Here is a 15,589-nt window from a genome sequence, read left to right on the forward strand (position 1 = left end):
TTGTAATCTAATAAACGTAGCTTACATAACCTAATGATACCAAGTTAAAATTTATTAAAGAAGGCCATTTACCAAAGCATAAGTTCCTCTTGTCGTGATTTTAAGTTAAGTAAACAGTAGTTTAAGGAAGACTACATATTGTCATAAATTCTACTTACGTGGTCAATGATTTCTCAGACAATCAACATAATCCATGTTATCTTATTTGACAATAAATAACTGAAGTCACTGTTCCGAAGATTATAAACTCATTTATTACATAATACAAATTTCTTTAGGAGATATTTCACATAATATTATTTGCCAAACAAATTTCTACGTATTTGCAATAGTCATTAGTGGAGAAGAAGTAAATTTGCAGAAGTGGCTTGGCTTTCTTTGATTTATTTTGCGGTGCTGAATTCTTCCTTCTGATAGACCGAGCTTCGGTACATCTTGAAATAATAATTGCAGGAGTCTAGTCGCCTTTCTTCTTCCAGAAGCATCTAGTAAAGAAAAAGTGATGTTATTCCGAGAAATAAGCTAATGTCCGGGATGTACACAGACTGAAGAAATAATTCATAGTCAAGATCTTATACCAGATGGAATTGTTGGCAGACGCTGTTTGTAATGGTAGGTCGCTGATCTCTTTTGAGAAAAAGAATGAGCCAACTGTTTACGTCCTAAAGGCCGTACAAACATTTATTCAGCCAAAAAATGAAGAATGGCTTTCCAGTGTGCCCCACAAACTAATCTGTTTATGCGTTCCTCTATAGAATAAACTTTCTTAAATGGTTTAAGTAAATGAAATCGTGAAAACTGTTAGGAATGTATTTGCTCTGTCTGTGTATGTACAGTGAGTTAAACTCTGAGTTTATTATTGCTTTTATATTGATGCATATCCAAATCTTATGTAAAATGGAATTTAATGGAAAAGAGGACTAGAGACAAAGTTACAAATTTAATTACTCTTAAATACTATATTTAAAATAAATATATAGTTCCAGAATAACTTATTTAATAATTAGAATATATAGGGAATGCTTACTCTTATCAAAAGCAAAAGTGATGAATACCGAACTAAGAACATCTGGAGGAATAGCATTCATGCATAAAAACACATCCACAGTATTTTCACAGTCTAGTATATACAGTCACGAAGCTCAATACGTAGTAAATATGCATCCACAGATAGTTGCTAATCACTAGGATCGCTAATATCGCCTCATTACAGACAATGCGAAATAGTACCGGCACAGTCTATTGTTCCTAGCACCCTTACAACTCAAGCTTCGTGACTGTATATACTAGACCAGCCGTGGGAAAATGTGATCGTGCGCCTAGCCACTGTGTAACCTGCAATGTGCATAGCACCTATGGAGGGAGGCGGACACCCGAAGGGGAAGTGAAGTAACTGCCTGAATTATTAACGGATTTTCATTTTCCTTACGTCAAGCACTTAAATATAATTTTATACAGTATAAGGTTACAAACTAATGTTTAGTACGTTTAACGAAGAAAGGAATGAATAAGAAAACATAGGACACATTAACTGTCTTCACAATGTCTGTGCGATAGTTTCAAAACCAGGAATTATGTCACTTACTGCCAGTCGTAGTTGATCACGATGGTATTTGTCTGTCAGTCGTGATCTAAATTTGGTTTTTACTGTTTTCATTGTTGAAAATAGTTTTTCACGAACGTAAGTTATAGTGAACATGGCTTCAACAGAGCAAGCGAAAGAACGAAACTTCCAATATTTATTTTTTGGCAAAGATTTGAAAAGTTCAACATTTGTCAAGTCCTTACATCTAGCTTTCATTTAACATCACATTGTAAATCTGTGATTTTAAATTGAAGACCTAACCGCATTATTCGTACATCTGCTGAAAAAGGATCGACGTACAGAGATGATGATGATGATGATGATAATAATAATAATAATTATAATAATAATAGCAACACTTAACCTTTTAATGTTTCATGAGTAACATGTGGTATAATGCCGTTTTATGTTATACAGGGACATCATTTTATTTTTACTAACATTTTTAATATTAACCTGTCTATACCTTTAGAGAACCGGAAACACAGTTTGCTATCCCCTTCCACGACTATAGTTCGATGATACTGGCGTAAAACACAAACAAATCACTCTACCAGGTATAGGAAGGAAGAAAAGTAGTTCATCCATTTACGTAAACTAGGAAATATCGCAATTTTGAGTTTCATAATTTTCATTAGGTTCTTGTTCAATCAAAGTACAGTACTGTATTAAGAATAAGTGTTTTTACTCACGAACTGAGGTATCCATGCGAACGTATTCATTATGCAGTGTATATTATACTGTCTACAGCACATTAGCGTACAATATAGAGAAAGAAGTTAAATTGAAAAATAATCATAATATGAATGTTTAAACACAAGTTTGAAAATGGTGGCCGTTCATTTCGATACAGGCTTCAGTTCTTTTGTGCATATTATCGCACTATAGACTACTGCATCTAATTCCAATTGCCAGTTTCGTCCTTCGTACTAGTAACTCATGTTGAAATAATTCTGTACCTACTCTACGTACTGTAAATTCAATCTTCACTTCTGCCCGACCCGAAAATATAAAATTACTCAGACATGCTATCTACTGTCCGTCCAAGTGGTTATGCCGCAGGATTGTAGAAAGGGGGGAAACCACGTGACAGTTAATTACTTAACGAAGCCCTTTTATTTAAGTTAAATTAAACAGCTGTATAATATTACGTAAACGTCCAATTCCAAACAGAAATTAATGTTTTCAGAAAAGAGCTAAGACAGCCCAGCTATTACAGAGGGGCGAGCAGAAGCAGGTGGGAGAAATCGGGATGCGACGTAAGGCAAACGGACAGTACCTGTGCGAAAATATGATTCAATATTGAAAGCTCTTTCGTCACTGGAAAACGCGAACATATTTCTGGAACGTACTATACTCATTCAGTACTGCTTACTATCTGCGGTCTTGGTTCTGTGTGGAGTTGGAACTTCATTAATAGAAGGGGTGGGAGTGAAGTACATTTAAAAACTCAGGTACAATAAAAATTGAAGTAAAAATAAAATGATGTCCCTGTACAACCGTTTCCTCGTAATACTTGTGAACAAATCATACATTTAATATTCTCACCATATTGGCAGCAAAAAAATGCGTCCTCCCATCCTACTTGGAACTTTAGTTTTTGTAGAGGCACATGGTTTCGAGAGACATTGCGATGATATGCCACTCGCAGGTCAGAGACAAATACAAATGGAACGGAGTTTGACTCCAGTGAGTGAGAGGGTGTGGGTTGGGGGAGGTAGGAACCAAGAGAAATGCATAGCTATCATTGCGAGCCACAATGTGCTTGCGAGTCAAATTTTCGCCACGGCTGTACTAGACTGTAGTATTATCTTACTTTGTTTGTTACATAATGTAGATCTCCATTGCTAACACCGCACTGCTACAATTATTATGCTACTACCACAACTCTGCTGCTACTACATTTCGGGTATCCATGGTGCTAACACTATCACTACTGTTAATAATACTGCTACCGGTATAACCACAACTACTACTACTACTGCTACTGCTACTACCCCATAAACTAGTGCTACTGCCACTAGAAGTGCAAATCAAACTAATACTGTTGAAAATCTTCTGTCATATGAAAATTGTTCTGAGTGAGTGCTAAATTGTTTTGTTCGTACTTGAAATCGTGTTGGCGTTCCAGGAACACGATAACAGCAGCCATGAAGGCACCAAATACCGCGATGAACAAGGCGACAGCTACCGTTTCCATGTCAACGGGGTAGAATTTGTCCATGTAGAGGCATTTCGGCGGCTCTGGCCGCCATATGGATAGCTCGCGAGCCATTACTCCGTTCTCCAACATCTTCCGGAACCTATTCGGAAAACTAATTTCATTATGTATGAAGTTTCCGATAAGCAAGTTATAATCTTAAGTATTGAATAAATTAAACAGTCTGTGCTTATTCAATACTTAAGACTATTCGGAAAAATTCCATCACCAACATCAAATTAAGTATTTTAAAAAGCCAGAAAATTATTTTATTTCTTTAATCAGGAGAAAGACAAACTATAGTATTAAATTTCGCATATATTGCATTATATTTTTGCGAAATGGACGACTATTTTTCTATCCAATCCATTCCATTCCATTCTTAGAACATATCTTACATCCAACGTATAATGTGTGTTTAATTATACAGGGTTAGTTAAAAGTCCCGCACCACCTAAATAACTTTTGAAGCATGTGGTGCAGTGACACGAAACTTGGTATGTGAGGATAACCATATACTAAGAACTCGACAATGGTATTACCGAGTTTGTTTACTTCCAGTTTAACCGGAAGTAACTCCAACTCTCTTATTTTAAATGGAACACCCAATATATTTGTTTTATTTTTGAATAGTACTCATTAAGAGCTTTTCAAAAAGTACCCACACTTGATACTTCTGTACAAATTCAGTGTTGCTAAATAAAAATGGAAGTGGTGCAAGATATTCCTAAAGCCTGGTTAAATCATTCCTTAAATGGGTTCTATAATCGAGTGACACATTGTAAAGCAGCTGAGGGCTACCAATTTGAACACATAATTTAGAAGGTGAGCTAGCTTTGTTTTGTTTTTGTTAAGGAAGGAGTATTTTATTATTTTAATATTCGATACACTTTTCTGTTTTCATGACTTAGCAACACTGAATTTGTACAGAAGTATCGATTGTGGGTAATTGTTGAAAAGCTCTTAATGAGTACTATTCAAAAATAAAAGAATATATTGGGTGTTCCATTTAAAATAAGGGAGTTTGAGTTACTTCCGGTTAAACCGGAAGTAGAAAAAACTTGGTAATACCATTATTGAGTTCTTAGTATATGGTTATCCCCACATACCAAGTTTCATGTCACTGAACCGTATGCTTCAAAAGTTATTTAGGTGGTACGGGACTTTTAACTAACCCTGTATATCTGTTATGTCGTTGTTAGCAGACGATATTAACGGTTGTGCTACTGTCCCTTACGTTGGAGCTCATCCGGTGAGATCGTGACTGAGGAGAATGAAAGGTGCTGCGAGCGCATATTTCTTTCATCATTTTATCTCCCAGACGGTATGCCTGGTTAATTGTCCAAGTAGTTTATGTTGTTCTTTAACCCTATATTTTCCTCTGATGCAAGACTCCTTTAAACGCGCATTTTATTTCTCAATCTGAATTCAGGCAAGCAACCACTCTGCTCTCTGACGTGTTCGTGTTTTTACGATCAATCGGCTTGTTATTCCACCCCAATATTGACTGCCTTGTGCAAGAACAGATAAATATTTTGATTCCGGTTTGACTTACCCAAACGTCAGTAGTTTCTTATACGGAGATCCTTTCTGAACACTGGTGTACGTCATCCTGGGAGTAAACATCACGATTTCTTTCATAGCACATTTGTCGTCATTGTTAAAAGTTTGTTCGATGATTGTATAGAGCGCAATAGCCTCGTCATGAATTGCGAAATGCTCCTGCTGCAGTTTCTGAATAGCAGCTTCAAATGGGAAAGCGGATGTTTTCGGTGATTTAATTTTCTTCTTGTACAGCTCATTCGCCAGCGGGTCAGAAATATCCTGCAGAAAATAGTAAGAAGTGTTAAGGGAATTTCTGTACGATTAAAGCTTTTCAGTACAAAAGTTTAGTTCAGTATTTCTAGTCTTTTATCTATCTATCTATCTATCTATCTATCTATCTATCTATCTATCTATCTATCTATCTATCTATCTATCTATCTATCTATCTATCTATCTATCTATCTATCTATCTATCTATCTATCTATCTATCTATCTATCTATCTATCTATCTATCTATCTATCTATCTATCTATCTATCTATCTATCTATCTATCTATCTATCTATCTATCTATCTATCTATCTATCTATCTATCTATCTATCTATCTATCTATCTATCTATCTATCTATCTATCTATCTATCTATCTATCTATCTATCTATCTATCTATCTATCTATCTATCTATCTATCTATCTATCTATCTATCTATCTATCTATCTATCTATCTATCTATCTATCTATCTATCTATCTATCTATCTATCTATCTATCTATCTATCTATCTATCTATCTATCTATCTATCTATCTATCTATCTATCTATCTATCTATCTATCTATCTATCTATCTATCTATCTATCTATCTATCTATCTATCTATCTATCTATCTATCTATCTATCTATCTATCTATCTATCTATCTATCTATCTATCTATCTATCTATCTATCTATCTATCTATCTATCTATCTATCTATCTATCTATCTATCTATCTATCTATCTATCTATCTATCTATCTATCTATCTATCTATCTATCTATCTATCTATCTATCTATCTATCTATCTATCTATCTATCTATCTATCTATCTATCTATCTATCTATCTATCTATCTATCTATCTATCTATCTATCTATCTATCTATCTATCTATCTATCTATCTATCTATCTATCTATCTATCTATCTATCTATCTATCTATCTATCTATCTATCTATCTATCTATCTATCTATCTATCTATCTATCTATCTATCTATCTATCTATCTATCTATCTATCTATCTATCTATCTATCTATCTATCTATCTATCTATCTATCTATCTATCTATCTATCTATCTATCTATCTATCTATCTATCTATCTATCTATCTATCTATCTATCTATCTATCTATCTATCTATCTATCTATCTATCTATCTATCTATCTATCTATCTATCTATCTATCTATCTATCTATCTATCTATCTATCTATCTATCTATCTATCTATCTATCTATCTATCTATCTATCTATCTATCTATCTATCTATCTATCTATCTATCTATCTCTCTGTCTGTCTGTCTGTCTGTCTGTCTGTCTGTCCTGGTAGAGATAAGGCCATCAGGTCTTCTCTTCCCCTCTACCTAGTGCTCAGAGTGGAATACAAATTTCCATGGTTATACAATAAATCATTCTGAATTCAGAAGTATAAAAGGCAATTAACTTGTTTCTTATTCAAGTGCAGAAATAGGTCCTAACTGATAACCCTTTTCACACTTTGCTAAATGTACACTAGAGGAGGCAAGACCTGTCTGTATCACCGATGTGTAGGGAGGGGGAAGAGAAGGTTTTATTCTGAGATGAACTTCCCTGTCGGTGGATTCATGTAAAAGCGTTCTGAAGTGGGGTCGTCGGCACTGGAACAATCATTTATATTTGCATTAACTTTATTTATTTTTGTGATAATGACTTTTTATTTGCCATTAACTGTATAATTATTGGATTATTAGTACTATTTGACATATTTATACGGGGTCATCATTTTATTTTTACTAACATTTTTAATATTAACCCGGCTATACCTTTGTATCAACACCGTTTGCTACCCCCTTCCACGACTGGAGTTCGATGATACTGGCATAAAATACAAACAAATCACTTTACTAGGTATAGAAGGGAAGAAACGTAGTTCATCCATTTACGTAAACTAGGAAATATTGCGCTTTTGAGTTTAATAATTTTCATTAGGTTTTTGTTTAATCAAAATACAGTACTGTATTAACAATGAGTGTTTTTACTCACGAACTGAGCTGTCCATGTGGACGTATTCATTATGCAGTGTATATTATACTGTCTACAGCACATTAGCGTACAATATAGAGAATTAAGTTAAATTGAAAAATAATCATAATATGGATATTTAAAACTTTTTTATGGTGGCCGTTCATTTTGATACAGGCTTCAGTTCTTTTGTGCATATTATCGCACTATAGACTATTGTATCTAATCCCAATTACCAGTTTCGTCCTTCGTACTAGTAACTCATGTTGAAATAATTCTGTATCTACTCTATAAAAGAGTACTTTACGTACTATAAATTCAGTCTTCACTTCTGCCCGATCCGAAAAGATAAAATTACTCAGACATGCTATCTACTGTCTGTCCAAGTGGTTACGTCGCAGCGTCGTAGAAAGGGAGGAAATCACGTGACAGTTAATCACTTAACGAGGCCCTTTTATTTAAGTTATTTTAAACAATTGTATGGGTATAATATTACATAGACATCCAATTCCTAACAGAAATAAATGTTCTCAGAAAAGAGCTAAGACAGCCCAGCCACTAGCATTTACAGAGAGGCGAATAGAAGCAGGTGGGGGAAACCGGGATGCGATGTAGGCAAATGGAAAATGATGCAATATTGAAAGGTCTTTCGTCACCGGAAAACGCGGACATATTTTTGGAACGTACTGTTTACTATGACCGTAAGGCTACTATGACTGTATATGCGGTCTTGGATCTGTGTGGAGGACAGTTGAACTTCATTAGTAGAAGGGGTGGGAGTGATGTACATACAAAAACTCAGGTACAATAAAATTGAAGTAAAAATAAAATGATGTCCCGGTATAACGCAGTGTCGTACCTGGAACAGATCTCGATTCCGACGATTGTCCACGTATCCGACGTGCAGTTTGCTGTCGATGAGGTCGCGCACGGTGAGGATGGTGGTGGGAGGAGGCTGCAGCAAGTCGGACACCATGCAGGCCCCGTAGTAGGCGTTCAGCAGCACCACCTGCACCAGCGTCACCAGGTACACGATGCGCCAAGTCATCCATTTGGACTCCATCTCGCTTCCTATAGAATCAACATGATACTGATCTGTTGCGATTACAGTTTGCAAATTATGAACTAGTACCGGTACAGGGTGAATCTGCGATTTTGTTACAAACGTTCTTCTGTAATTACCAACCCACGTCCGCAAAAATTTCGTTCGGTAATTACAGAACTTGATGTGTGTGTTAACAAGACTCTAAGGGTGCTATTCATATACATTTCTCTAGCCCGCGCTACGAGCATGCTAAACTAGCCCCAGCTATCGACTGATTTCTTGTACAGGATTCATATATCATATCATATCATACCATATACCATGCTAATATGGGTGCTAACATTGTTAAAAAATGCCTTAATTCCAACTTCCTTTCTTTAAATATATCTAAATCAACTTTAGTTCCTTTTTCGTTAACAGCTGCCAGTGTTCAAAATTTAAAATTTAGCGATAAATATAGACTAATAATACACAGTGAAAATTGTTTAGATCCCAAAAGTTGTAAATGTCCACCTTTGAAATAAGCCACGTATGTCAAATATCTGGGTATCATTATTGATCAGAATTTAAAATGGCCTCATCACATTACTTATCTTTGTAAGAGGCTTCGTAAAACAATTTATAAATTCGTTAATCTTCGATGCTACTTACCTATTAGAGTTCTACGAAATGTTTATTTGGCCATTATTCAGTCTATCATTCAATATGGTATAATTGTTTGGGGTGGAAGTACAAAAATTAATCTTAGTCCGTTAAATTTACTACAAAAACGAATAATTAAAATTTGTTTGAAGAAACGTTTCGATTATCCAACTAAATTAATTTATTCTGAATTTAATGCATTTAATATTGAACAAATTTATAAGTATACGCTGCTAAAATGTTATCATAAAAATCGTAATAAGTTTGTACTACAGACACACAATTATGACACAAGACGAAATATTAATTCAACATTAGTAGAACCTAAATGTCTCACATCTGCTGGTCTAAAGCATAGCATAAATTTTGGCCCTCGGTTGTACAATGCTTTAACTAAATTACACCCAGAACTTCTAACATGTAACCCACTAACATATAACAAGAAAATTAGAAACGTGTTAATATCTTAAATTTGATTAAATAAATTTATAGCCTATGTGTATGAATAGCACCCTATATTATATTTGTATTCTGTAATTTTGAAATATATATTAATCCTACTTTTAACGTGCCATATTATTCTTCTATAGTGTTAATATTATATTATATAATTCCATTGCCGCTGTAATTATATTTTAGTTCCTATTTTATTTTGCTTATTTATTTATATTATTATTATTTTTTTATTTTAATATCATATCTGAACTGCGACCGAGCACGAGCGCTGCTCATTCGGTCTCAAATTTTGTTAATACTACTGTATCTTCTTTTTATATTGCTTGTATTATTTTATTTCTATTTCTCTTTGTTTGTTTTTGTAATTATATTTCTTTATTCTGTATATTTGAATTTGAATTTAAATAAACTTGAAATATCACATCATATCATATCATATCATATCATATCATATCATATCATATCATATCATATATCGCTAACACTGGTTTATGAATACGAAGAACGTTAGTTCGCTGATCATCCACCGGAAGCCCGCGCTAAGAATGTCTATGAACACGGGCCCTTTAGGTTCGTTCCAACAAGCGGTTCATGGATCAGTTCATGTACGGTTCCTGTACCATCTTATGCGCATGCGCTAGTTGAGCATCTGCTATGGGATTGAAACTGGACTGGACGCTGTAGGAACGCTTTCGCGGATCGTTATGTAGAGATGCTATAACTGTGATCACCTTCGCTAAGAACGAGATCTTATTATTATTATTATTATTATTATTATTATTATTATTATTATTATTATTATTATTATTATTATTATTATTATTTCGCAGCTAATTCTAATTGCAGAATATGTCTATCATTTTCTATAAAAAGATGACAAAAAATATGGAAGGCAAGAATTCCGCTAATTCAATGTCGTGTATTGGGGGATTCTCATCTAAAAATAGTTCTTTTTTTTTTTAATTATTAATGTATGTACGTTATTTATTATACTTTTAATCAAAGCTGCATGTTGAAATTTTAAATAACTATTTCAATTCCCAAATAATTTCCATTCCCTTTCTTTTTGGCGAAAATTTAAATTAAATCTCTAGTTTTATTATTCGTCTGCACTGTCACTTTTCATCTTAACCTCATTGATGTGAAAGTCTATCATGTCTTTCTTCAGTATCCAGGAGACGTTGGTGAGCTAATGCGCATGCGCGTCTCACGTACTCGTCCGTACATGCCTCGATCCGCGGACTATTTCTGACCGTTCCGAACCCGTGTCAAAAGCTTGTTGGAACGCCCGACTGCAGTACATGTTTCCGGTTCAGGACTGGTTCGGGTTGTGTTGGAACGCTTTTTCTGTACTGCGCATGCTCACGATGGTTACGGACGGTTCCTGACTGTTGTTGGAACGAACCTTAAATAACATTCGAGATCCATGGTAAAATCAATAATTTTTTTTTCTTCAATGAATGTCATGTTATTTCCTGTGGTTTTCGTAAACATTCCAAATCTAATGTCAATAAGCACACAACTTTGTTTACAGCGTATGTTAAAATAGCCATCTGGCATCGAACTCATGGTCAGTGCACTGAAACCTCACCGCATTTTATATGTAGTTGTCTTCTTGTATGACTTGAGACTTATTTTGCTTAAGCATTACGTACAGACAGTAATTTTGGTTTCTTTAGTTTCTTGTTATCATGGGAAGATTCACATCGAGAGTTTCTAATTATGCATTTCATTTGTTGAAAGCCAAATGTGAATGAATAGAAAGCTGCGAGAATTGCATGATTTTCCCTTCCCAACTTTTCCACACTTAGAATTGGCTTGCATGAGCTACGAGTGCGGTTAAAATATTGTGTATTAATTTTCATATACTTCTAGGAAAATGTCTTCAGTAGATAAAACATTCCTTCTTACAGGTTCGCAGATAAATGTTGGAGTGCCACACTTTTTGAAATGTTTAAGAAATCCCAGTCTTGGACGAACTGTTCCTCACTGGTATATGGTATATCTCTTTTTGGTCCTTCGGAAGTTTAGTTTAATGTCATATAGGTTTCTGACTGGATGTATTCGAGAATGGGAAAAATTTTTTGATCTCTTGGATGAGAGAATAAAAATTTTATTTGGAGTGTCTATGGAAAGATTCGGCTCCATTCATGGTTTTGGGGTAAGTTAACTATACTCAGCAGACGATAACATACAAAGGAAACAAAAGACAGATCCAAAACCTACACCAACACATAAACAAAATACACCCAAAGCTACACTACACATTAGAAATTGAAAACAACAAATCCATAAATTTTCTAGACATCACAATAACAAAAGTAGACAACAAACACACATTCAAAGTATACAGAAAACCAACAACACACATACACAACACATCCAACCACCCCACACAACAAAAACAAGCTGCATTCCGAACAATGGTACACAGACTACTCAACATACCAATGAACCAACAGGATTACAACGAAGAGCTAAACACAATCAAATACATAGCACAAGAAAACGGATACAACCCCAACATAATAGACAACATAATACGTAAGACAAAACAGAACCACAAAAAACAGAAGAATACAACACAAACACAAGAATACAAAAAAATACATCACACTAACATACGAAAACAAAAACACACACAAAATTGCAATCTCATTCAAGAAATTAAATTACAACATCGCATACAAAACAAATAACACTCTACAAAAACATCTCAACACACAAACAACACAAACAAACAAATACAACCACACAGACGTATACAAACTCAAATGTAACACCTGCAACAACTTCTACATAGGACAAACAGGCAGATCGTTTCAAGCACGTTACAAAGAACACATCACAGCCATAACAAAATTACAAAACACCTCCAAATATGCAGAACACATCACAAATGCTAACCACACCCACAGAGACATCAACACAGACATAGAAATACTGCACATCCAACCAAAAAGCCAGAAACTAAACACACTAGAACAATATGAAATATACAGACACACAAAAACACACCGCAACGAAATTCTGAACACAACTCAACTTCAAAACACACACACTCTTTGACTCTACACTATACCACAGGAACACACCCTCACAGGAAACAGAACAAGTGGCGCCAAGACCAAGAACGACTAGTTCTGAAGATGACCCATAAATAGGTCGAAATATGTGTTGAAATTTAACACAGGAAAGTCTTACCATACATATTCCGAAGATAAGATGTTGCCTATAAGAAGATACTGTGCGGTTAGAGTGGGGCACGCCAGGAGTCGCATAAAGTGCATTATATTGTTCATTACATTAGGATTACAATATCTATTGGCGCTTGTAATGTAGGTATTCACCGGGCGTTTTTAAACATGTTAGTAAATGGGTAAAATGGCGCTTTCATGCACATTCAACCGGACACGTCTTCTTCTTTACTGATAAAAGATCAGAATTAAAAAGGTAACCTTGCTCATCCAAATACAAACCATAAAATTCTGGAATCGTCACCGAGAATGAGAAGGTCACAGATAAAATGAACTCTGCTTGCGTCCTACCCTGTTCGGCTATGGCACCGACGATGGTCAGGAGCGTGGCGCCCCAGGACTGGTTCCAGCCGGACATCTCGGGGTCCTGGGCCTGGGCCTGGCGCCGGTTCTCCAGCCAGTTGACAAAGTGGATGGTGGCCGTCATCAGGATCCACGACAGCAGGGCGCACAGCCACACCGTCCGCGTGAACGGCTTCAGCAGGCTGTACGCCGGCGACGTTGTGCGGGGGTGCCGGAACAGAATCGACGCCCTGTCCCAAACCAAGTTCTGAGTATAGTTCTCGGTCTGTTTTCTTAAGTTTGAAGGACCTGCATTACAGTCATAACTGTTTGTGTGTACAGGATGTTAAGGCTCGTATAGAATATCATAAGAATCCATATCACCTCTAGAAATGCATTTTTTTCGATACTTAAGCTTATCTTCGAAATGATAGCCGTCCAAATCTTGGATTTAAAATATCGGCATCCTAATCAATTCAAATGAACAAAAAATAAAATGTAAATTACTGTTAAAAAATACATAATGAAATTTTAAAAAAGAAGAGGCCTATTCCGCGACAAGATTTGGTAGCTATCAAAACGATAAAAATTTATTGAAAATAAATAATATACATTAAATATTATAAAGATGAATAGAGATGGTGATTGATGATGTTCACTGAAGATTTTAAAATGGTTGATGTAATTGTCCGAAGAGTCTTATCAGGAACCTTTAATTTTCTGAGGATCTCCAATGTAAATTTGGGAATTGTTCCTCGCGCACCAAACATAAGTCCAATGAAATTCCAATCTTGAATATTATATTTATGACAGATCATCACAGCATGGAAGGTAAATAGCGCGTTTCTCTTCATGTACCTGCTTTGGTTGATCTTCATTAATTTCGAACCTTACAGTGGGGTCAAGAATGAGACCAGTCTTTTTATCTCGGTCAATTATTATGTTGTCAGCACGTCGTGTAGATCCTTCCGTAGAAAGACATTGAACTTTCTCATATAAATTAATTTAAATGATGTCTTACCGCTTATTGGAAACTATATAAAAGTTACTTTCACCTTAAACTATAGAAAAATGACGATTTTTCACTCTAATATAGATTGCTTCATTATTTGTGATATATATTCCTTAGGATGATATTTCAGCTATGATAAAGTTTTCAAATATAAATATTTGTGGATGGAAAAAATTACAACATTCTGAAATTTACAACTGGATTCGTTTCATTTAATAAAAATGTCGAAAATATTGGCATAACTTGCTTTATTTAAGTTGAATTTGGTATTATGTCTTGAAAGATAAATTAATTTTGGTTTGGCATGCACAATTGAGGGGTTTGCCGGAAAAAGGACGTATACGTCAATATGGCGAATTAGATACATGCAATCTAAGATTTTAAAACGCACCTGAATAAAATGTTATACACGCAAGCAGCCCTGTCCTGCAGGTATGTACAGTACAATCAAAACAAAATTTCGCTACTATAATTAGCGAAATATTCACTACATTTTAAACCGTTTTCCCGAAGAAGGGCGTAGAGGTCTATCCGCCTTTCTTCCGGCAAAGCCCTCAATTACTGTGGCTATGAAAAGTAGAGACAAGTAACTATTCTGCCTGCCTCCTGAAATTAATTGGGTAATACAGTTTAAAATCAGCGAAACACTAACATGTGGGATTCAATATCTCGTAGAACTTCGACTGAATTAAGTCATGGAGAAAAAGTTGAAAACAACACAACGTCTCCATCCCAAAAAGGAACCACATGTTTCTACGTGTATAGAGTATACAGACAAAAAATATAAATTGGCCTGAATTCTCATCCCCAAAAAACGAACCACATATTTACTTGATGGTCCAGCAACGTAAGCTGACCTGAATTCCCATGTGGGTGCAGTGAAATCTACGACTGCAAGATGCTGCGGAAGCATGAGCAGCGATGTGATTCCAAGCTGGACTTCTTTCCTCTGAAGCATGCCGACCATCCCGTCGAACTGGCCGTCTGCAGTAGGATCGCTGTGAGAATAAACGGCTTGAAGTTGTAGCCTGTAACAATGCCAGATATAACACCACAGTCTACTATATACAGTCGCGAAGCTTAATATGTAGTAAAAATGCAAACATGGGTAGTTGCCCACCACTAGGATCGCTACTATCACCTCATCATCGCAGATCTCTCTCCTAGCAGACGACAAAATATGTTACACTTTCGTTGTCGTGTTCTTTTGGAAAAATTAACAACTTCCTTCCATTATTGAAATATTAAAATCCATAAAGTTAATTTATTATTTTAATGAAGTATATTAAATTCCACTATAAACTCGAA

General features: G+C 35.3%; 2 protein-coding genes across 4 annotated transcripts in view; one reads left to right on the forward strand and one right to left on the reverse strand.

Moving 5' to 3' along the window:
• Positions 1 to 15,589, forward strand: part of LOC138709638 (facilitated trehalose transporter Tret1-2 homolog) — a 614,214-nt gene that overhangs the window by 511,773 nt on the left and 86,852 nt on the right. The window lies entirely within an intron of this gene.
• Positions 261 to 8,770, reverse strand: LOC138709639 (ionotropic receptor 75a-like). Its single transcript, XM_069840554.1, has 4 exons — positions 8,447 to 8,770; positions 5,341 to 5,609; positions 3,694 to 3,888; positions 261 to 485 (listed from the first exon to the last, which is right to left on the reverse strand). Exons 1-4 carry the CDS (start codon positions 8,648 to 8,650, stop codon positions 458 to 460), a joined length of 696 nt encoding a protein of 231 aa, XP_069696655.1. The 5' UTR covers positions 8,651 to 8,770; the 3' UTR covers positions 261 to 457.

The sequence above is a fragment of the Periplaneta americana genome, chromosome 11 (assembly GCF_040183065.1).
Source record: "Periplaneta americana isolate PAMFEO1 chromosome 11, P.americana_PAMFEO1_priV1, whole genome shotgun sequence".
In the NCBI taxonomy this organism is placed as follows: Eukaryota; Metazoa; Arthropoda; class Insecta; order Blattodea; family Blattidae; genus Periplaneta; species Periplaneta americana.